Source organism: Phascolarctos cinereus, unplaced genomic scaffold, assembly GCF_003287225.1.
Source record: "Phascolarctos cinereus isolate Bilbo 61053 unplaced genomic scaffold, phaCin_HiC Scaffold_726;HRSCAF=1367, whole genome shotgun sequence".
Taxonomy (NCBI): domain Eukaryota; kingdom Metazoa; phylum Chordata; class Mammalia; order Diprotodontia; family Phascolarctidae; genus Phascolarctos; species Phascolarctos cinereus.
In genome coordinates, this window is record NW_027556098.1 from 405,153,385 (window position 1) to 405,175,000 (window position 21,616).

Consider the following 21,616-nt stretch of genomic DNA (forward strand, 5'->3'; position numbering starts at 1 on the left):
GTCAGATATAATAAGATGAAATTCAATGGGAACAAATTTAAAGTTTAACTTGGGTTAAAATTTTTTTTTTTTTATCATATTGCTTGCTTTCTCAATGGGCAGGGGACAGGCTGGCTGGAGGAAAAGAATTTGGAAATCAAAAACATTTTTAAAAAAGCATGTTAAAAATAAATATTAAGGAAAAAATCAATTTTGCAAACATGGAGCAGGGGAGTTGTAGAGAAAGAGAAAAGGTCAAGAGTGAGAGAAATGAATATTTCTCTCATATTAATAACCAATTATTAAAACTGGGGAGACCCAAGATTCTTTTCCCATCCTATTTCCTAGTCCAATCTCTCAAGGACCGGATTGATGGGATAGGATTAACATTCTCCTCACTCTGGGTATTGCTACTCTACCCAATGCACAGGCTTGGGTGGGGGATATGGGTTCTTTGTCTAGATTGTCCATACTCAGACCACTCTCAGCCAAGACTGACATATCACCCTCAGCTCCTCACTGGAATGAACTCACTTCTCTTTGTAAAGTCTACTTCTCATTAATTGTTAACCAATCATGTTGATTGTCATCATCTGGACTGCTTCTCTTCCAAAAGGGCGCATAAGCCATGAGCTTGCCACCGTGATTGTCTTTGGTCTAAGAGAGATGGCCAAATGACCATCCTTTTATTAATAAATGTGCTGGCATTATTAATAAAATGATTAAATCACCCAGAAATTATGTCTCTCGAACCTTTTGAAATGACACGAGAGTGACATAAAAGTACAGTTGAAGGCAAGAACAGAGACATGGGGCAGGGACAGATCAATCAACATGCATTTATTAAGCTTCTACTATGTTCTAGTAACTGTGCTGAACACTGGAGATGCAAAGACAAAATTGAAAAGTCCTCACCCTCAGGGGGCTGACATTCTAACAGGGAGACAATGTGTTTCCACATAGGTATATGCAAGACATATACAGAGCACATACAAGATAACCTAAGAAGTTAAGTCAATAAGCATTTATTAAGAAGCTACTATGTACCAGGTACTGTGCCTAGAGCTGGAGGGGAAGGGACTAGTAGCTAGGGAGAAATAGGGAAAAGATTTCTACAGAACAGAGGTACAGCCTAGCAAAGAAAAAGAGGTGGGGGAGGAAGGATGGGGACAAGAGCAGAGATAGGGACACACACAAGAAGAGACATAAGGACAGAAAAGGAGACAAGAATAGAGATAGGTATGAGGACAGAGATAGAGACAAGGACAGTGACACAGGCAGGGACAGAGAGTAAAAGAAAATCAAACACCTGTGATCCCATCCTCCGAGGTCTCCTCCAGCAAAGTGCTCCCATTCTCATCCTCAATCCATTGGCCCCTTCACTGCCATCTACATACAAGGCCATATCCCTCTCATCTTTAAATAACCTTGCTTACATCCTCCTAGTCCTACTAGCCTCCTAGTCCCATCTCTTCTTCTCTTTTTCAATTCAAACTTCTAGAAAAAAACTGCCTGCCCTCACTTCCTATCCTCACTTGCTTCTCAATCCATTGCAAGCTTCTGACTTCCTCATTCAACTGAAACTGTGCCATCCAACCTTTTAATTGCCAAATCTGATGACCTCTCATCCCTCACCCTTCTTGACCTCTCTGCAGCATTGGATACTAGTCACAGAGAGCACCTTCTCTTCCTGGAAACCCTCCCCTCTCTATATTTTCATGACAGTGCTTTCCCTTGCCTCTCCTTCCCCCATCTGCTTTGCTGGATCATCATTTATGTCAGTCGATAAACATTCATAAAGTGCCTACTACGTGTTGAGTATGATTTTACCTTTGTGACATCTCTCCAATATGCCCCCTTCTCTCCTCAGGCACTGATTGCCACCCCCTGGTGTGCAGGCCCTCATCACCTCATGCCTGGACTATTGTAATAGCCGCTGGTGGATCTGCCTGCTTTAGGTCTCTTCCCTTCCAATCCATCCTCTATCCAGCCACTAAAAGGATCTTCCTAAAGTATAGGTCTGACTTTGTGACTCCCACCCCTACCCTCACTCAATAAACTCTTGTGGCTCCCTATTGCCTCCAAAATAAATGATAAGATCCTCTGTTTGGCATTCGAAGCTCTTCATAATCTAGCCTCCTCCTACCTTTCCAGTCTTTTTACACTTTACCCTGCCCCATTATAGTCTTTGATCCAGTGATAGTGACCTTCTTCCTGTTCCTTGAACAAGACAGACGCTCCAGCTGTCATTCCATTCTGGCATCTTCTCTGTCTATCCTCTATGCCTGGAATGCTCTCTCTCTTCCTCTCCATCTGCTCTTTCCTTAACTTCCTTCAAGTCTCAGCTAATATCTCAGCTTTTATTGGAAGTCTTGCCCAGTCTTTGTTAATTCTAGTGCCTTCTCTGTTAATTATTGTCCCATAGCTTGTTTGCACATAGTTGCTTGTTTCCTCCCATTAGACTGTATGATGTTTTCAGCAATGCTGTTGGTCACTTCAGCGAGGATGAAAACAGCATCAAGGTCAGCTACCTCACTGATGGTAAATGATTGAACTTGAAAAGGCTACAAGCCAAGACTAGAGCAGAGGGAGAGTTGGTGTATGCTTTTTTTGTTCAGAGATGATTGTGCACTCAATGCAGCCTCTAAAGCTGAGATGCAACAAAGTATGGATCTATTCTCTGCTGCTTGTGTTAATTTTGGTCTAGCAATTAACACCAGGAAAACATAGGTGCTCCACCAACCAGCAAATGGAGAAGTTTTGAATGCTGTGGATAAGTTCACTTACCTTGGCAGTATACTTTCCAGGGATGTATACATTGATAATGAGGTGGATGCTGGCATTGCCAGAGCTAGCTCAGTGTTTGGGAGGCTCCAAAGGAAAGTGTGGGAGAGAAGAGGTATTAGATTGACTACCAAACTGAAGGTCTACAGAGCTGCTGTGCTGACCTCACTGTTGTATATCTGTGAAATCTGGACAGCCTACTAGTGTCATGCCAGGAAATGGAATTGCTTCCATTTGAATTGTTTTGGGAAGATTATGAAAATCACCTGGCAGGAGAAGATAGCAGACATTTCATCCCTTTCTCCGACTAGATTGCCAAGCATTCAAACTCTACTTCTGAGAGTGCAACTCCAATGGGCTGGCCATGCGAATGTATGCTTGCCAAAAAGACTATTTTATGGAAAGCTCACACAGGGCAAGAGTTCACATGGTGGTCAGAAGAAGCGATAAAAGGACACTCTCAAGGTCTCTCTTAAGAACCTTGGAATTGACTGCATGACATGGGAGACACTGGCACAGGACCGTCCAGCGTGGGCTGTCCACATCAGAGAAGGTGCTGTGCTCTATGAGCAAAACAGAATTGAAGCAGCTCAAAAGAAACCAGAGATGCGCCAAATTTAGAGAATCCACCCCAAATGTTCACATGGATTGTTCGTGTCTGATCTGTGGTAGAGCCTTCCAAGCTCGTTTTGGTCTTATCAGCCACGGTCTGACACACCGTATCCTGACCCCAGCATAGCGAAGTCACTTTGCTCTTCTTCCAGCATGAAGGACTATAACCACCAACGTGCACATTTATTTATTTGTGGCGTGTGTGCGTGTGCGTGTGCGTGTGCGTGTGGGCGTGTGTGCACGCGTGCCCTCCCTCCCCACGTAAGCTCCTCCTGGGCAGTGATGTTGGTAGTGCCTCAGTATCCCGTGCGGGGCTCGCAGTGCCTGGAGCACAGTAAACACTTAAACGCCCGAGATGGCTTGGCTGAACAGACACAGAGTCAAGAAAAAGGCCGAGCCCAAGGACTGCGCCGGACACTGCGCCTGAGTAATTCGGAGGCAGACGCAGGGTCGCCCCAAGCTCCGCGCCTGCGCTGTAGCCATCCCTTGTCCCGCCCCCTTCCCCGTTCCGCCCCCCTCCCAAGGAGCAGCGAGACGACTGTGTCCTTGGCGCCCGCGCAGCCTAGAGCGTCGAGTGAGGCCGGGAGGGAGGGGATGAGGGAGGGAGGTGCTCGGCTCGTTCCCGGAAGCGGAAGTAGCTCCCGGCTCGGCCGGGAGGGCGGCCATCTTGGAAGCCGGAGCGGCGGCGGCGGCCACTGAGGGTGTGACGGGCCCGCTCCCGGACGGCGGCGGCGGCGGCGGCGCGGCGGCTCCCCGGCCCGGCCCGGCCTCGGCTCCGCCTCAGCTCGACTTCACCGCCCGCCCGCCCTCCTTCCTTCGCCTTCCCGGCGGGCGGAGCGAGCCCGGGCCCGGGCCCAGCGCGGCGGCGGCGGCGGCGGCGGCCCCGGGAGCGACCCCGGCGGCGGCGGCGGCGGGAGAGGTGAGCGGGGCCGGCCTGGGCGGGGCCGGGGCGGGGCCGCGGTAACAATCGCCGGGGGCACGGCGAGGTCCGGGCCCCCCGTCCCCTCTCCTAGCCGTGCAGACGAGCCCCCCGAGGCTCCGAAAGGTGACGTGAGTGCCAGGCCCCAGGTGGGAGCCCGGGCTTCCCCACTCCGGCTCCAGCAGCGTCCCCGCGGCCTGGCCCTGGGTAAGTCGGGGCCCTGGGCCTCAGTTTCCCCACTTGTCCGAGGAAGGCCCCTCCTTCCCACCGCCCAGCCGGACATCCGCGATCCTGCGGAAGGAAGGTCCGGGGACTCGCGACCCTTGGATGGCGGAGTTTGCCGGGGCTGGGAGGGGCCGCCCTCCGGTGTGAGCCCATCCTTTGACAGATGGGGAAACTGAGGCCGGGAGGGGAAGCCATCGATCAGCAAGCCTGGCCTGGCGCACAGTGGGCGCTTAATAAAGGCTCTGAGCCCATGGACACTTATTAAGCGCCTACTAAGTGCCAGGAGTGGGGGAGGGGGTGTAGGAGGCAAGGATAGGACAGACAAGACTATTATTATAAATATATTAAAAACGAATATTACAATAAAAGCTAGAGATGCAAAGACAAAAACAAAGCCGTCGCTGCCCCCATCTTCCCTGCCCTCCGAACACTTAATACAATCCCTCTGTCTGATTATCTCCAACTTCTGTACCCAGTTATGGTCATGTTTTCTCGCCCACTAGACTGTAAGCTCCCCGAGGGCAGGGACTGTATCTGACTTTGTATCCCTAGAGCTTAGGCATGGTACCTGGCACACAATGGTGCTTAATAAATGCTTAACATCTAGAGCAGAAAGAAGCCTCAGAGGTCATTTCATCTACCCCTCCCGTTTTTCAGATCAGGAAGCTGAGGCAGTTAGAAATAATCCGAGGTGGGATTTGGACCTGGCCTGTTCACTTCTGAGCCACTGCTTTTTTGTTGAACTCTCTGACTTAACCAAGGTCTTTTGTGTAGTAGGGGTCAGAGATGGGATTTGTATGGACCTGGTTCTCATTTTTCAGGTTAAGAAACTGAATAGAAGTGATTTGCCCGTGATCACACAGCTAGTAAAGTAACAGACTGGATCTGAATGCTGGTCTTTAGTGTATGGATGAGGAAACTGAAGCTCAAAGAGAAAGTGATATTTACCTATGGTGGCACAGCCAGTCAATGTCAGGCTGGATTTGAACCTAGGTCCTACTGACTGACTACTGGAAAAGCAATTCTCAAACTTTTTGGTCTGAGGACGTGTTTACAGTGAGAAATTGGGGACTCCAAGGGGCTTTTTTTTAAAATGTGGGTTGTATCTATCATTATTTACTGTATTAGAAATTTAAATGAATAAACTTGTAAAAATATGTATTCACTTAAAATAATAAACACATTCTATATTAGTGATATTTGTGAAAAATAGCAGTTTTCCAAAACCAAAAAAAATGAGTGAAAGTGGCATAATTACTGCTTTACATGTTTTTGCAGCTCTCTTTTAGTGTCTGACGTAAGAGAAGACAGTTGGATTCTCCTATCTCTTTCTGCATTTAATCTGTTGTTTTGATTTGAAATATATGAAGAAAATCTAGCTTTACACAGATATGTAGTTGGTATTTTAGTAGGCAAATGTCTTGATGTTGTTATGAAAATAGTTTTGGCCTCTCTGCTCCCTGAAAGACTGTCAAGGACCTTCCCAAGGCCATGGAACCCACCTGATAACGGCTGTCCTTGGCTGAGATTTTTGAGCATCCCAGAGCTTAGCCCGGAGGATCCTAGATTTAGATCTGGAAGGGACTTGAGAAGTGATGACCTGCTCACTTTATGGATGAGGAAGTGGAGGCCCAGAGGGGATGGGGTGAACCTTGAGGTCCAGATGTACTTGAGTGGCAGAGACAGATTAGAACTCAGATCCTCTGAGTCCACTGTTCTTTCCACTGGACACCAAGGAAGTGGTCAATCTCTGTGTTGAATGGAACAGAATCGGCTGGTGGAAACTGAGAGAGGAAAGGACTCGCCCAAGGTGGAGCCTTTCACAGGTAGGAAGGAGCAGAGCCCCAGTTCAGAAAATCCAGTAGTGTGGGGGCTATGGCCTGTCCCAGCAGCAGTTGAGGATTCCTTATGCTCTTCATTCTGCTTCTTCCATCTTCCTTGAGCCCCGCCCCCCAAAAAAAAGGCTTCTTAAAATACCATCAGCCCAGCACCCTTCACAGCCTCTGCCCTGAGCCTGAGGAGGATCCTGGCAGATTCAGCCTGGTCAGCTCCCCTGGCCCTTACCCTCCTTCTGGTGTCCCTCTCAGCTGCCTCGGAAGCAGAGATCCAAAGCCTCTTGGACTCTCTTATGCTTTCAGGGCCTCAGAGAAGGGTAAATGGGTGTGATTTCCCGGTCTGGTCAGTGGATTCTGCCATAACTTCTGGTCAGTGCAACAAGTGGGTGCCTGTTGTGTGCCAGGTGCTGCTGGGGGCAGAGGGTGTTAAAGCTGAACACTGCATTCAGACTTTGGATATAAGGGAAGAAAAAAAGACCTGGCCCTTCCTCCAGAGAACTTCAATGAGATTCCTCCACAGGTCATCGAAGCAACAGCAGAGTGCTGTTGGGGGTGTGTGTATTTTTAATAAAATCTGGGGACTAGCGGATTAGTGTGACAGGAGCCTTCACAGTGGGCCCCACTGAGTAGCCCATTTTTTGTGGTGAGATGGGGGGCATCTGTCTTAGAGTTAGAATGGACCTGATAGGCCATCCAGTTGACTCTTTCATTTCATGGATGAAAAAGCAGGCCTGAGAGAAGGGACTGCTCTGGAGCTGTCATTCACACTCAAGTCTCTTCCCACCAGCCTCCTGGGCATCCTGGGGCTTTTGTTCATGTCCGGCTTCCATGTGCACGAACCTAAAGCTCTCAAGTCACCCCCACCACTCAGGGAAGCCAGATAAATTTTAATAGTTGCGTAAAGAAAGCAAAAGGGGAATCTGCTGTAGAAACCATGATTATTAAAGACTTCTTATAGCTTTGGTTTCCTGAGAACAATCTGATAGTGACAAGAGCATAGGGTTGGGAGTCAGGAGGTCTGTGTTTCATGGTCCCATTTGTGCTACCAACTGGCTGTAGGACCTTCTGGGCCTCTGTTATTTCATGAGTGAAATGAAGGGATTGGACTCTGCTGGTTTGTCTGTAAGGCTCCTTCCAGTCAGTAAGATCTTTGCCTCTATTTGCCTGTACCTGGCATTTGCATGTATTGATCCATATGTAGGCTGCTTCTGCCTTCCCACACCCTCCATTCCCATCTGACTTTGAGAAACTATAATCAGTTTCCTTTTTTAGTGTGTGACTATAGATTCCTTTCAGAGTTCCCATTTTAGGGGCAAAGCTCGTACTCAGACTAGTTATCATCAAGGCTTGCGAAGTTCAGTAGTTGTGGTCTGTACTGTCTCACTTGGTGGTCTCTGTTCCCATGTGTTCAGACAGTATCTCTGCAGGTGATTCTTCAGTCTGCATATTTAGCCCTAGCCTCTCCTGAGTTACAGTCACAGCACAGTCTTGGACTGGTTTGTTTGGGTTTTTTTTTTGCTTTTTGGTGAGGCAATCAGGGTTAAGTGGCTTGCCCAGGGTCACATAGCTAGTAAGTGTCCTGTGTCTGAGGCTGGATTTGAACTCAGGTTCTTCTGACTTTGAGGCTGGAGCTCTATCTCCTGCGCCACCTCGCTGCCCCTCTCTTGGACATCTTGAACTAGATGTTCTTTGGGCATCTCAAACTCGACATGTCCCAAATGGAGCTCATCTTCTTCCTAAACTTTCCTCTTACCAACAAGACCAGCACCATCCTTTAGCCACCTGGACTCAAACCTCAGCATCCTCCTTGACTCCTCCCTCTCATATGTGCCATCCGTTGCTCAATCTTGTCATTTCCACTGTCACATGTCCTCTCTCCACTCATCCAGGCCCTTCACCTCTCTCACTTGGACTGTCATAATCTCTGCCGAGATGCCCAGTGACTCTGTTACCTCTAGGATCAGACAGAACATAAAACTCTTTGTTCGGCATTAAAGCCCTTCATGACTCCTTCAGACACAGGCACGTCCCATGGCCCCTTCTTACCTTTCCATCTTCCACTCCAAGTTTTCCCTAAGTCAGCCATATCGGCCTGCTTGCATTTTCTCCCACAGCCATACTCCATCTCCCTTTGCTGCCTTTGCATTGCTGTCCTCTGGACACCTGAAATGCTTTGTCTTCCTTCAAGACTCAGTTCAGATAGCACCTTTTGTAAGAGCCCTTTCTCAGGGTCTCCCCCCTTCCCCCCACATGCTTTTAGATTATCTTCATCTACTCTGGTTCTATCTAATGTATACCTGGTTATTTCCATGTCGCCTTTCTTTGTATCCCTAGTACACACCACAGTGCCTCACACATAGTAAGGGCTTAATAAATGTTCATAGATTGGTCTTGGCATTATATTTGAGACTTGAGAAAACTCTTCAATACTAGATTTAATTATTTGATTATGTAGTAATACTACTTTTTAATACATACACACATCTATGCATACATACTATATACACATTATTGCTTTTAATATTTCAAGCAACTGTGATCTCATTGGCTTGGGAACTACCTCAGCTGATATGAATCATAAGGTGCACGCCCCCTCCCTTTTTTTTGTGCCTGGCAGGATGTGTTTGTGAGTTGCAAAGGCTAACTTTCTAGTCATGAATCTCCTTGAACTTAGCCAGGCTGAACTTCGGATAATTTGATAAGCTTAATATTTGAGATTTGAGAGATAGTACCCTGGGAGCTGGTCATTTATACTGTCTTTCTTGAGTTTGTAGATCTTCAAATTATTTCTGTTCTGGTATTCTACCTAATCTCTTTGTGATGTGTGTGTGTGTCTGTGTGTATACACACACACAGACACACACACACACACACACTACACTGGGTGATCCCTGCCCTTTAGGAGGCTGTCTGAAGGCAGCATGGGTCATATACACCATCTTTACCTACATTAATTTTTCTTTCTAGTGCCTTTGGTTTTGCCCCCGACAGCTGAGAGAGCTTGACACTTGGACAGAATGGTTTGGAAGAGACAGACTCCTTTCCCTAAACTGACCCTGGGGTGGGTGTCCTATAAGAAATGAAATGGAAAGCTTGGCCTGTGGGCAGGGAAATAAAGTTGGTAGGTGATAGAATGATACATCTCTCTGTACATGCAAGCACACATACATACAAATATAAACACATGCATGCACACATACATGTGTGATATTGTTTATATTTACATTCTTTTTTATGGATTGACTAAATTTCAGATTGTGCAAACTATACTGCTGAAGGTCACATTGTGCCCTTGGTTGGTTTGTTCGTAGGATAGCCAAATACACTGCGGTTTAACTTGGTTTGTGTTGATATCAGTTCACTTTCAGCATCCTTTGGAAAAAATGAGCATGCAATTCAGGCAACTAGAAACCACTTTTAAGCATTGATGTAACAGGACAGAATGACCTTTGTTTTATCCAGGTTTCCTGGATTATCCTTTGTTTATGTGACAGGCTGTTGCTTTCATTTCCAGGGTATTAAGTCCGTGTTCTGGTAGAAAGGGCTGGATTCTTTTTGGCAGATCTCTTATAATTGTGGTCTTAGCAGTCTTCCTTACTGGGCTCAAACAGGTGTTTGCCAGTGTTGGTATTGTATGAGCTCCTCGATCTATTCTGCTAGTATAGCGAGCTCCCTGTGCTACCCAAGCAGGATCTGAGCTGAAGTCACTCCATGGAATGTGATTATAGCTGCAGAACAGTGTCGTTGGAGGTGAGATGCCTGCCTGGGCTGGGGAGAAACTGGAAGTAGAACTGGAAACATAGAATTCACCCAGTGGGTCCTTTCAGTTTTCTTTTGATTCCTTGTTGGAGGCATGCTGTTTTCTGAATCCGAACATTAAAGAAGTGAAAGGAAGCTTGGAGAGCTTGTCTATGGCTTTCTTTTAAAGATGAGAAAACTGAGTCCCAGGGAGGAAGAACAGCTTCTGCGAGGTAAGATTAGGAATCAGTGACACAGCCAGGCCCAGAACCCATTAAGGATTATTTTGAAAAAGCACATGGGGAATAAACTCAGCTTATGTGAAGACACTGAGTTAGGAATCACTGCAGGTGGTGAGAAGACTGGTACTTAATGAAACAGATATCTAGTACTTGTGGGTGCTAGTCACTATGGAAGGTAGAGCCCTCCAGGAGACTGATGGAGGAGACAAGCAGAACCAGGACCCATGCTGGAAACGGATGTGTGTGTGTAAGAGAAGTAAGAACAAAGCCCTGGCAGAGTCTGAGGATGGAAGGAACCCTTCTGAAATAGAGCTGGCTTTTGGAAGGAGTTGGCTTGTGGAGGGTGGGTAGGATTCACACAGAAGGCCTAGGGAACTATCCTGAGCAGGAGCCAGAGGTAGAAAAGGACCAGGGAGTTAAGGAATGCGGAATAGTCACTTTTAGCTGAAGCTGTGGGTTCTGTGATGGAGAGTGATGGGAAAAAAAGGCTGAAAGAGTCGGTTTGGGTTCAGTTTAGGAGTTTTGAATGCCAGACTCCAGGAATTTGGCTATACATTGGGGAAGCCATTGAATGCTCTTGAGCAGTAGAAGGTCTTGATCAGAGCTCTGCATTAGAAAGGTAGGGCTGAAGGTCGGGAGACTAGATAAGAGATTACTGCAGTGTTTCTGGCCAAGGTGACAGGGGTCTGAACTAGGTCAGTAGCAATGGGAAGAAAAACAGCCAGAAGTGTTTTGGAGGACAAAACATCCCTCCAGGATTTGATGAGTGCCTGTATTTAGGGGTCCTCCAGGGAATCAGTGTTCCAGGGCTGGAATCCCTGGAATCGCCTTACTTCTCATCCAGTGTCATTTTTATTATGCCACATCTCCTTTGGTTTCCACCCTTGAGCTTGAAAGAGGGAGAGGGAATCCATGGGGATTGGGAGTACCACCTCTTCTACAAAGCCTTTCTTGATCCCCCTATTACTAGGCCTCCCTCCCAGATATTACTTTGTATTTAGTTATCTGTGGATATGGTACATTGCTTGAGGGCAGGGACTGTTTTTGATTTGGGGGTTTGGACACCAGCAAATGAATGGGAGAATGTGGTGCCATTAATGAAACTTGGACAGCCAGGAGGGAACCACAGGTTGGGAGGGAAGATGATTTCAGTTTTGGACAAGGTTGAGCTCATGGGATAGGGGAAGACTGAGTAAGTCTGTGGAGTTTTTAGGAAGGGTGTTAAGCAGGCATGTGAGATGGGGAGCTGTGGGAGATTTTTGGTTAAGTCATGACTAGATGGCATTGGTGTTTTGGGAGGATTAACCAAGGAGGGAATTGGATCCCCAGGAGAGCCTGGAAGTGAGAGAGCAGTTGGGTTCCTGTTGTTGTTGTCAGGTTGTCATAGGGTGAGGGACTGAGGAGCTGCATTATACAGACATCAGAAAGAGAGAGGGAGGAGGCACTTTGGAGAAAGAAGGAGTAGGAGGTTGTGGCTGGTGAGCTACAAGGGAGGCAGAGGAAGTGAAGAGTCCATAGTGCACGGACACCTGGGAGATGACGGTGCCAGTGAGTATGGGAAGGGAATTGGGAGGGGGGCCCTGAATGAATGAACTTGTCAGAGTAATGGACTTAGGAAGTGAAATATTGGTATTGAGTGGCCTGCTAATGAGTTCTGGAGCTCATTCATAATTCATGTTTGTGTTTTTAATAGATGAGCAACACCAGTAATAAGAGAGCACCGACCACAGCAACCCAGAGGCTTAAACAAGACTACCTTCGAATTAAAAAAGACCCAGTGCCTTATATTTGTGCGGAACCCCTTCCTTCGAATATTCTGGAATGGTGAGGCTGTGCTTTGGTTTACTTTCATCTGATTATAAAAACTTAGCAAGAAGGTTGGCCTTCCTTGTCTTTTGTCCCTGTTCAGCGCCTTAGCCTTTTTTTCTTCTAGTATCTGAGGACCCCTAGTAGATGAATACATCCAGGTGTTGAGCACTTGTGGGGTGTGTGTGTGTTGGGGGGGTGTGTGTGTGAAGTTCTCCTAAACTGTGGTCTTATAGCTTAAGACCCAAGTATAAATCCTTATCTTAGTGTAGAAATAACAGATTTTAGATATGTTGGTGCCTAGGCAGAAATGTCAATGAGAAAATATTCAGAATCATTATTAGAATTCTCTGCTTTGAAAGACATATCTAACTTATTAATGGCATTCTTGGGAAATCTGGTTTTTTGATCCCAATTTTGCAGCTGAGGGGACAGAAATAGAGAGGAAAGAATCATAGGGCATTGACCCTTAGATTCAACCTCCTCATTTTATAGATGAGTAAACGGGCAGCTTAGAGAGCTAATGGGACTTGATCGAAGTCATATGGCTAATGGTGGCTGAGGTGGGACTGGCTCCTTTCCCATCATGCCCTGCTGCCTCTCAAGTGAGTCTGTGTTAGAGGAGCTTGTGAAACCAGTGTCTCCAGAGGAGCCATTTCTAGGAATAGACTCCTCGGCAGAGGCCTGAGCCCTCCTGCATTCGAGCCACATGAATTTTTCTTTTACTTCCTGTTTTGTGCATGTGATGCTACGTGGAGTGAGTATGTCCCCTGCATTTTTGCTTCAAAGGGGCTATTTGTTTCTCTTTCCATGATATATTTTTGCTGTAATTGACCTCTTCCTCCTTTACTGTCCCAAGTGGGTGATTGGTTGTTTTCTCCCCCACAGAGCCATACTATTTCTAGATTAGTTGCAGATGATCCTAGTCCTTGTTCCTTTCATCAGATTGGCCGAAATGTGGTTTGGGACCATTTGATTGTATGGAACCAATGGGGGAGAGGTGGTTATAGTGTTTTTCAGACTTTTGGTTTGCTGCAGAGACATATTAACCAGTTTGTAGCCTAATGGGAAAAGCATGTGGGTGTATCTACGTAAGGGGAAAAAATATAAACATTCTGGCCACAGTTTTGTTTCATCTTTTCAAAGTGTATCATCTTAAAGTGATTTCAACATTCCTCATTTCAACATGTTGTGCACTGAGGAGTTTTTAGACTGAAATAGTCATTGGAATTGGATTTTAATATAACTATGGGTTATCCAAGACCAAAACTTAATAATTTTTTTAATATGTAATATATATTTATGTATAACATATAATAATTTTATTTGATATAGAAATGTCAATACTTTGGTGGAGACTTAGCAGGAGTGACTGAAGAATTGGCAACTTTTTATGTGCTAAAATTCACTTATTTATTTGTAAGTTGGTTGTTAACTTTAGAGTAAGTTACATAAAGCAACAGTAGCACTACAGAGAGAGCTTCAGTTAAACAATATATTGTTTCGATGCTTGGACTCTGCCTCTTAGAGCCACTGTAATGAAGCGCATACAGCAGGTAGACCTTGGGGGGGGCCTGTAGGTTATTTAGGCCAATGTCTGGCATAGAGTAGGCACTTAATAAATATTTATCGAATTAATTTGTTATTGAATTTATTTTTAAGTCTTTTATAACATTTGGGAAAATGTTTGCCCTTGTGGCATGAGATCCAAGACAGATGTTTTAGAAGCAGCATCTTCACCTTCCTTAATCAGAAGGAAGCTCCATTGCTGTTTTCCAGTTCCACGCACACGCATGTGGGGTGCAGGGGCTGTCCAGGCCTGTCTGATGGCTAAGCTTGGGGCTGCTTTGGGCATCCTTGGCCTGGCCGCACTCTGATGTTTGTCCTTCATTTCCCACAGGCACTATGTCGTCCGGGGACCTGAGATGACTCCTTATGAAGGTAAGCGAGGCCAGGCCAGGCCACAGGAGGAGTCACTCCAAGGAGGATACACTGCCAAGTATCCTTTCTGGGGCAAGCCAATGCCCCCTGTTAGGTTGCAGCTTAAGGAGACTTGGTACAGATCTTCATTGACTCCTCCTCAGATCTCCAAGTTCTAAAGATACTTAAAGTTCTGTTCTGGTTTTTTTTAACTAGACATACTTTTATTCAGCTTTTAAAAATACTTGGAGTTTAAATAAAGTTATTAGGATCTTGGTGGTTTGAGATCTTAGAGGTCAGCTGCTGTCCAACTTCCCACTGTCTGTAGGAGAGCGTCAGCAGCATTCCTAATATCCACCCTCTCTGCTGGAATACCCGAGGATGGGAGCTCACTGTCTTACAAAGTTTGCTTTATTTAACCGTATTTATTTATTTAACCTTTGTTAGTTTTTCCTTGGATTGAGGTTGCTTAACCAGTCTCCTGAGCTAGCTTAGGTGAGTGGGATAAAGCTTAGGCAGAATCTGCTGGCCTTTTTTGTGAGCATGACGGGCCCATGGGAAGACACCCCCCCTGCCCCCCCAGATTTTGGCCAGCTGTTAGGAGCAGTGTCTTGATAGTTAGAGCCATCTCATTGCTGCCTTGGAAGATGGTGGGCTTCCTCTCAATAGAGGTCTTCAAGCAGAGGGTAAGGAATGAATGGATGTGTAGGTCTGCTTAGAGGGGATCCCTGCTCTGGTGATACCTGGCCTCTGAGATCTTGGCCAATTCTCAGTCCTGTGAAATCCTAAAGACACTGGACCCAGGTTGTCCCGCCCCGAGGTCCCTAGGAGCCCCTGTAAGCCAGAGTAGCATTTTCAGGCATCAGAGTAACTTACCATGGAGGCATTAGTAGATCTGTCATCACGTATGACATGGAGTACTTAGTCTGTGTGTGGCCCTGGCCTGGACACAGGGTAGGGGCAGTCCCTGTCCCCAAAGAGTTTGCCTTCTGTTGAGGTGTTAGGGGAAGGTCAACAAAGATTATCAGAGGAGCCATCAAGAAACTCTTCCAGGGAGCATATAATTGTTACATTGTGTGTATATGTTGAAAGCATTACAGAGCTCAGGCACAAGGAAATAGTGAGGGTTGGGGTGACAGGTGAAGCTTCATTCAGCAGTTGGAGCTTGGAGAGGATGAGGCAGGATTGAACTGGTGGGTGGGATGCAGGGCAGAGACTTTCTTGCTGTGAGTGGGGGGACAGAATGGGCAAAGGCAGAGCTGAGGGCACTTGCTGGAGCCTAGTGGGAAGGGTGGCCGGGTGAGGGGTGCTCTAGGCAGTGGGGGGTGGGGAGTGGTCTGCAGAGCTTTGGGGGTCAGCCTGTTACTGGGGAATACACTGCCAGAACCCGGCTGAATGAGCTCAATGAAGTTGAATGACTTTTGTAAGCAGACATGATAAAGAATAAAGTAAATCTCTCCCTGGGTGTCTTCACCAACCTTGTTGGGTTTGTGGGGGTTTAATAATTGCTAATGTTTATAGAATGCTTACTGTGTGCCAGGCACTGTGCTGAGTGTTTTATTGTTATCTCATTTGATCTTCACAACAGCCCTGGGAGGCAGGTGCTATTATGATCCTCATTTTACTGATGAGGAAACTGAGGCAGACAGAGGTAAAATGACTTGCCCAGGGTCACTCTGCTAGTAAGTATCTGAGGCCAGATTTGAACTGAAGTTCTCCTGACTCCAGGCCTGGTGCCGCTTAGCCATTCCAATTGTGGTGAGTTTGTCTGAGTTGTGAAATAGACACTTCTGGGTAATTAGATTGAGGTCCTGACCAGTGGATTCATTCTGCATTTGGGGAAGGCTTAAAAATGGTGATTGTTGGGGCAGCTAGGTGGCGCAGTAGATAGAGCACTGGCCCTGGAGCCGGGAGGACCTGAGTTCAAATCCGGCCTCAGACACATAATACTTCCTAGCTGTGTGACTCTGGGCAAGTCACTTAACCCCAGTTGCCTCACTTTAAAAAAAAATGATTTTTTTCCGCGTTTTATTTGCCGCAGAGAAGTCTTTGTAAGTGTTCTAAGGAAATTTCTCAGAGTACTTAAGAAGTTATTTTTGGCTTTCTTTTGTTTTGTTGTAGGTGGCTATTATCATGGAAAACTAATTTTCCCCAGAGAATTTCCTTTTAAACCTCCTAGTATTTATATGATAACTCCCAATGGAAGATTTAAATGTAATACAAGGTAAGACCTTTCCCTTGTCCTACCTGTTGTTTCTGCAGTTGTTATTTTTGGGAGTCGTGCAGGGGGCATCATGTGTGTACATTCTATAAAGAGGTGCCTTCCTTCCCCCCCCCCTTTTTTTTTGACAGGTTATGTCTTTCAATCACTGATTTCCACCCTGATACATGGAATCCAGCTTGGTCAGTCTCAACAATCTTGACGGGTCTGCTCAGCTTTATGGTGGAAAAAGGCCCCACATTGGGCAGCATAGAAACTTCAGACTACACGGTGAGTCTTTAGAAACATCTCACTTATGGGGTGTTCTAGATGGAAAATGGGGCTCGTGAACCAGCAGTGTTCACAGTGCCTACAGGGTGCTAGGCCTGAGGAAACAAAGAAAAGGACAGTCTCTTCACTCAGTGTAATTTAATCTGATGGTGATGCCCATCTTACCCAACCACCTCCACTCTCTGGAGAACTCCCATCCACAGCATCATTGTTGTCTGGCCTCCATTGGAGGCTTGGTTCTAGCCGTGGGCTTAGGGAAAGCTTCACGAGTGGCTTGCCACTTGAGCTGGGCCTGAGCCATGGGGAAGGTGGTCTGGAGGCAGATATTTCTTTGGTGTGGGCACAGGGATCCTTCTAGGGTGTGGTGGTGGTATGTGCAAGGACCCAGAGCTGAAGAACAGCAGAACTGAGAAAACCGTTCACCTGGACCATAGAATAGGGAATTCCTTGGAGTGAAGAAAGTCCAGGGGGCTGGAGTAAATTGTTAGAGGTTGTTCTGTGTTGCCAGAGCCAGGGCCCTGGCTCATCCCCAGGAAATCCCGTGGTAATTCTCATAACTGTTTGTGGCATCCTGTCCGTTTTGGAGAAAAGAACAGTGTTTGTCAAAGGGCCACCGGGCCGTGATTCCAGATGGCTGAATCAGAAATAGACCCTCCCCATGCTGATTTCTGTGTACCTAGAGGAAACCAAGAGGTCATCCTCCCCATTCCCCTGCCCCTGGGCAAGATAGATGATGACATCTCTTGCTTTCCCTTGTCAAGGGAAGGCTCCCTAGCCGGATGAGTGCCACATTTTTGCGTCTGACCATCCCTCCCGAGCTACGAAGATCCTTATTTCTACCCTAAGGCTTAGCTTATTCTCCTTATTGTTTGCTCTTTGAGGGTGGAAAAATTGGGGTCACCCTCATCTTTTGTAGCTTTTGCTGAGCTAGTAGATAGGAGGTGAACACCCTGGGGGTCCTTGAGTACTTTGGGTTGGAATGAGCTAAGAAATACTGGGCCCTGGCCTTGTGCTAGGTAAGGAGGGATGGCTGGATTATCATAGCTGTTTTGCTTGGGTCTTTCCTATTGTGTGTCACAGTGCCTGCCTTCATTTCTGCCGTGGATGAACTGGGAATCCATTGGACCAAAATGATGAAGTGTTAATGTCTGTGAAGGGAATAAAAAAAAGCCTGGGGCTGGAGAGTGACAAAGTGGGTTAGTTATGGGGAGACAGAAGACCCAGATGTTAGCAAGCACTGCCATCTATCTTTGAGTACCATTGAGGTGCTGACTTTGGGCTGAAAAATAGTCTCTTTTTTGCATTTTCAAGTTATCATGTGGGTGAAGTTGTATTCTCAAGCTAATGTCTCTCTTTCTTGGCAGAAAAGGCAACTTGCCGCACAGAGTTTGGCATTTAACGTAAAAGACAAAGTGTTTTGTGAATTGTTTCCTGAAGTGGTGGAGGTGAGCACTCCTTAAAAAGGAGAGAAGGTTGGGAATCCATTTCATTCCTTTAGGGGGCAGGCAGGGAGGAAGTAGGTGTGTGGCAAAGTCAGCAGCCCTGCCCGAGGGAAGAGGCCTCCCCCCCCTCCCCCCACACGCACGCACTTCTTTACCTTGGACCTGAAAGGCAGTGACAGTAGTGGCTTCTAAGAAGCAGAGAGAGAACATATATGGTGGCCCACAGGAAAGTCAATAAACATTTACTGAGTGCCTCCTAGGTGCCAGGTGCTGTGCTAAGTGCTGGGGATGACAGTGCTTGCCCTCAAGGAGCTTACATTCAAATGGAGAAAGGCAACCTACAAAAGGAGCTGAAAAGGGTGGGGGAGGAGAAAGAGTACTTGGAGACTGGGGTATGGGGCTATCCCAGGGCTGTGCAGCCCAAAGGTGAAGCGGGCTGGGCAGGAGCAGAAGGGAGGGGCTAGTCCTGAGGCTGTGGAAGAAGAGGGCCCAGGGTGGGGGAATGACAGTCTTCCTAGTGAATTGTGTCTCTGCTTGTCATAGTTATTTCTTTCTTTGTGGCTGGCTTTTCTAGGAGATAAAACAAAAACAGAAAGCACAAGATGAACTCAGTAGCCGACCCCAGCCCCTCCCATTGCCAGACGTGGTCCCTGATGGGGACACTCACCACGGTCAGAATGGGATTCAGCTTCTAAACGGGCACGTGCCGCTGGCCGGCCCCAACCATGCGGGCCTGCAGCAGGCCAACCGCAACCACGGACTCTTGGGAGGCGCTCTGGCCAACCTGTTTGTCATAGTCGGCTTTGCCGCCTTTGCCTACACAGTCAAGTATGTCCTGAGAAGCATAGCCCAGGAGTGAGCCGCACGCCGGGATTCCAAGACCTTGGTCGGAGCGAAGCAAGTGAGACTCTGGGCAGCGGAGCGTGACCCTGGGGCAGATGACAAGCAGGCTGGGTCTGGTCCTGCTGGGCTCCTGGGGTTTAGTTTTGGAAGCCTTTACAAAACACAAACAAAGCCAGACCCCAGAGTGGGCGCAGCTGGGATCTGAGAAATATGTGAGAGTCTTGAATTCCTGTCTTCTTAACCTCCCTGTGTGTCTGTGGCTGTAGAGCAACTCAGCGCTGTGGATGAGAAGCCGGCGCTCTTAACGCTCGGTCTCTTAGCACCGGCCCCTATTCAGTTTGTTGGACTTGTTTGAAGTAAACACATTTTTCATTTTACATAATTTGGTCGTTCAAAAAACCCTGAAACTCGATGCCTAGCCCTTGTCGTACGTACTGTTTTTAGTTTAGGTGAAGGACTCTGATCTGGAATGAGACGGAAGTGGCCAGTATCAAACTTGGGAGGGTGGCCGGGGGTGGCTCACTGGACTGCCTTGCAGGAGCCTGACCGCTCCCCATTTCACGGCTGATCTTCAGCCATGCTTTGTGTTGGCTAATTGGTTTTTTGGTTTTTGGTTTTTGTCAAAATGGATGTCTTAATAAGGCTTAGGAGGAACTCTTAGGAGTTCAGGTAGCCAGTCACCTGTTAGATGCTTCTGCTGGCCAGTGACAAACTTTTAGACTAATCCAGGGCCATCATCGATTTATCTCAGCATTTTTAGTGTGTTTATGTTCACTTAGAATGACAAAAGAAATGACTTTTAGGAAAGGGTTTTTCCTTCTATACCACCCTCCCCCCTCTCAAATTAAGATTCTGTTTTGCTTTCTGATCGCAAGATGTCATTGTTTACTTAAATAAATCTGCAGAGAAACTGACAGGCTGCTCCGAATGTGTCGCATTTGTCACAGATTCCTCTGGAGGGCTTGTAGTGGAGAATAGTAATAGATGCTGTCTGGTGGCAGACTCTAGGGCGGGGAGGGGCAGAGGAGATGAATTCTGGACCAGCTTACGCCCACTCAGGGGTCTCCTCCTGCCTCAGCTGCCACGGCCATCACTGTCAAGCTGCTCTCTCCCTTCAGGCGATTGGCAAAGCCTACCCGTAACCACATGGCCCCCCTGCAAGTATCTCCCCTTGATTCACGTGGCCCTCAGACATCGACTGGCCAGCCTTGAGCCTCTCACTTTGCTCCTGGTTCCTTAGTTCAGGGTTAACTGAGAAGGAAAGAGCTGCCCCCCTCTTTGGTCCCCTGTCGAGGGCAGGAAATCCCATTCTGTGCACGTGGCCTTTTCTCTGAAGGGATTCCAATAGAATTGGAGGCCTTTCCTTTCTCGGTCTGCATACTCGCTTGACTCCAGTATTTTGACTTGGTCTGTAGGCAGGTTTTGTGCCTATTACAGTTGAATGTGATGGGTCACCCTGCATGGGATGACAGAGTTCCCCCTGCAAGACAAGACCAGAAGGAGTTGGCATGGTCTGCAGAGAAAAATCAGTTCCACAGCAGGGTGTCTGGGAACTCTCTGTTCTGTGTGCCCCACGAGTGTCCCTGAGAATGGACCGTCCTTAGGCTGTTGAGATGCACATTCGAGCTGTGCGGTCTCTGCTTCTGGGGGATACTGGGAAGCAGGCATCGCGTTCTTTCGCAGAGCCATAGAACTTAGCTAATGGGCTATCCTGGGACCAGTTTTCTCTGCATTAGGTGGCCAGCGGGCTAATAGGCCAGTACTGTAGTGAGGAAATTGTGATGCCCCCTTCTAGGGACAGCACAGCAGGGAAGGGATCTCTCAGAACCCCAACAACCAGAAACGCAAGCCATGATTTATAAGCCTTTGACTTTTTTTAAATCGGCCGCTTTGTATGTGTTTGGTTTGCCCTTGTTCAAAGAGCGTCTGTCCGTCTCTAGAGCTAGTTCTGTTCTAGTCTGGGTCTTGGGGGAAGAGCTGTCTTGTTATGTGTCTTCCTGTGCTGACTTAGGGGGAGGTGAGGAGTGCTGCCATTTGAGATTCTGAAGACGGTCAGACTGTCATGGGTAAGCCCATATTGCCCATCCTGGAGCGAGGCTGTAGCTGGACTCCCAGACTCCTCCACCTTTGTTTGCAGACGTGCCATCAGAATGACCCAGTAGGAAGGCAGCAGCCTGTTGTCATGTCCTCGGTAGTTGGAGGTAGCCGAGGTGGAAAGATGACAAAAATCGGGGATGCCTGATGGCCACAGACCTTTTGAGGGGGAGGGTGGGTGGAAGGTGGCACTGTGTAATGACTGGCCCTAGAGCTGAGCCCCTGGCACCTGAAGGCACAGCTAGCTGTTCAAAGAGTGCTCCCCTTTTAGAAGGTGCTTGTGCTGCGGCTTCCCATCCTTGCTCTCTGCCATCCCCCTCCAGTGATGCCTTCCTTCTCAGCTGCCCTTTGTGTTACCTAGGAGATGAGGACAAAGAGGGCCTGCTTGCACCGAGGAATTTCTCAGAGCCCCGCCACTGACACGCAGGCCGCTCTGTATAGGTTTCTTCCAACAAACAAGCAGCCCCTTGAGTCCGGCCTGGAGGATCTCGGCATTCCTCTACGAGGCTGAAATGTGGCCCATGATGCTGAGGCCATGTGTGATCTGAATGTTACACAGCAAAGTGAGCTTCCTTTTTTCTGCCGGTGGAACTGACCCTTGTTCGGTCTCGATTTCCTGGGTCACCCTCCCTAACCACTTGTGGGGATGGTCAGAAATGTTTCCCCTCTCTTTTAAATCCCTTGAC

The 21,616-nt window shown here is 47.4% G+C and overlaps 1 protein-coding gene across 2 annotated transcripts; it reads left to right on the plus strand.

Annotated features, from left to right (window-relative positions):
- Nucleotides 1-4,055: 4,055 nt before the first annotated feature.
- Nucleotides 4,056-19,750, plus strand: UBE2J2 (ubiquitin conjugating enzyme E2 J2). Of its 2 annotated transcripts, none has more exons than XM_020976502.2 (7): nucleotides 4,056-4,294; nucleotides 12,028-12,158; nucleotides 14,041-14,081; nucleotides 16,182-16,284; nucleotides 16,413-16,551; nucleotides 17,916-17,996; nucleotides 18,568-19,750. In XM_020976502.2, exons 2-7 carry the CDS (start codon nucleotides 12,028-12,030, stop codon nucleotides 18,850-18,852), a joined length of 780 nt encoding a protein of 259 aa, XP_020832161.1. In that variant the 5' UTR covers nucleotides 4,056-4,294; the 3' UTR covers nucleotides 18,853-19,750. The 2 variants fall into 2 exon arrangements, with proteins under 2 accessions (XP_020832161.1, XP_020832167.1); XM_020976508.2 differs by lacking the exon at nucleotides 4,056-4,294 and adding an exon at nucleotides 4,350-4,501.
- The last annotated feature ends 1,866 nt before the right edge of the window (nucleotides 19,751-21,616 follow it).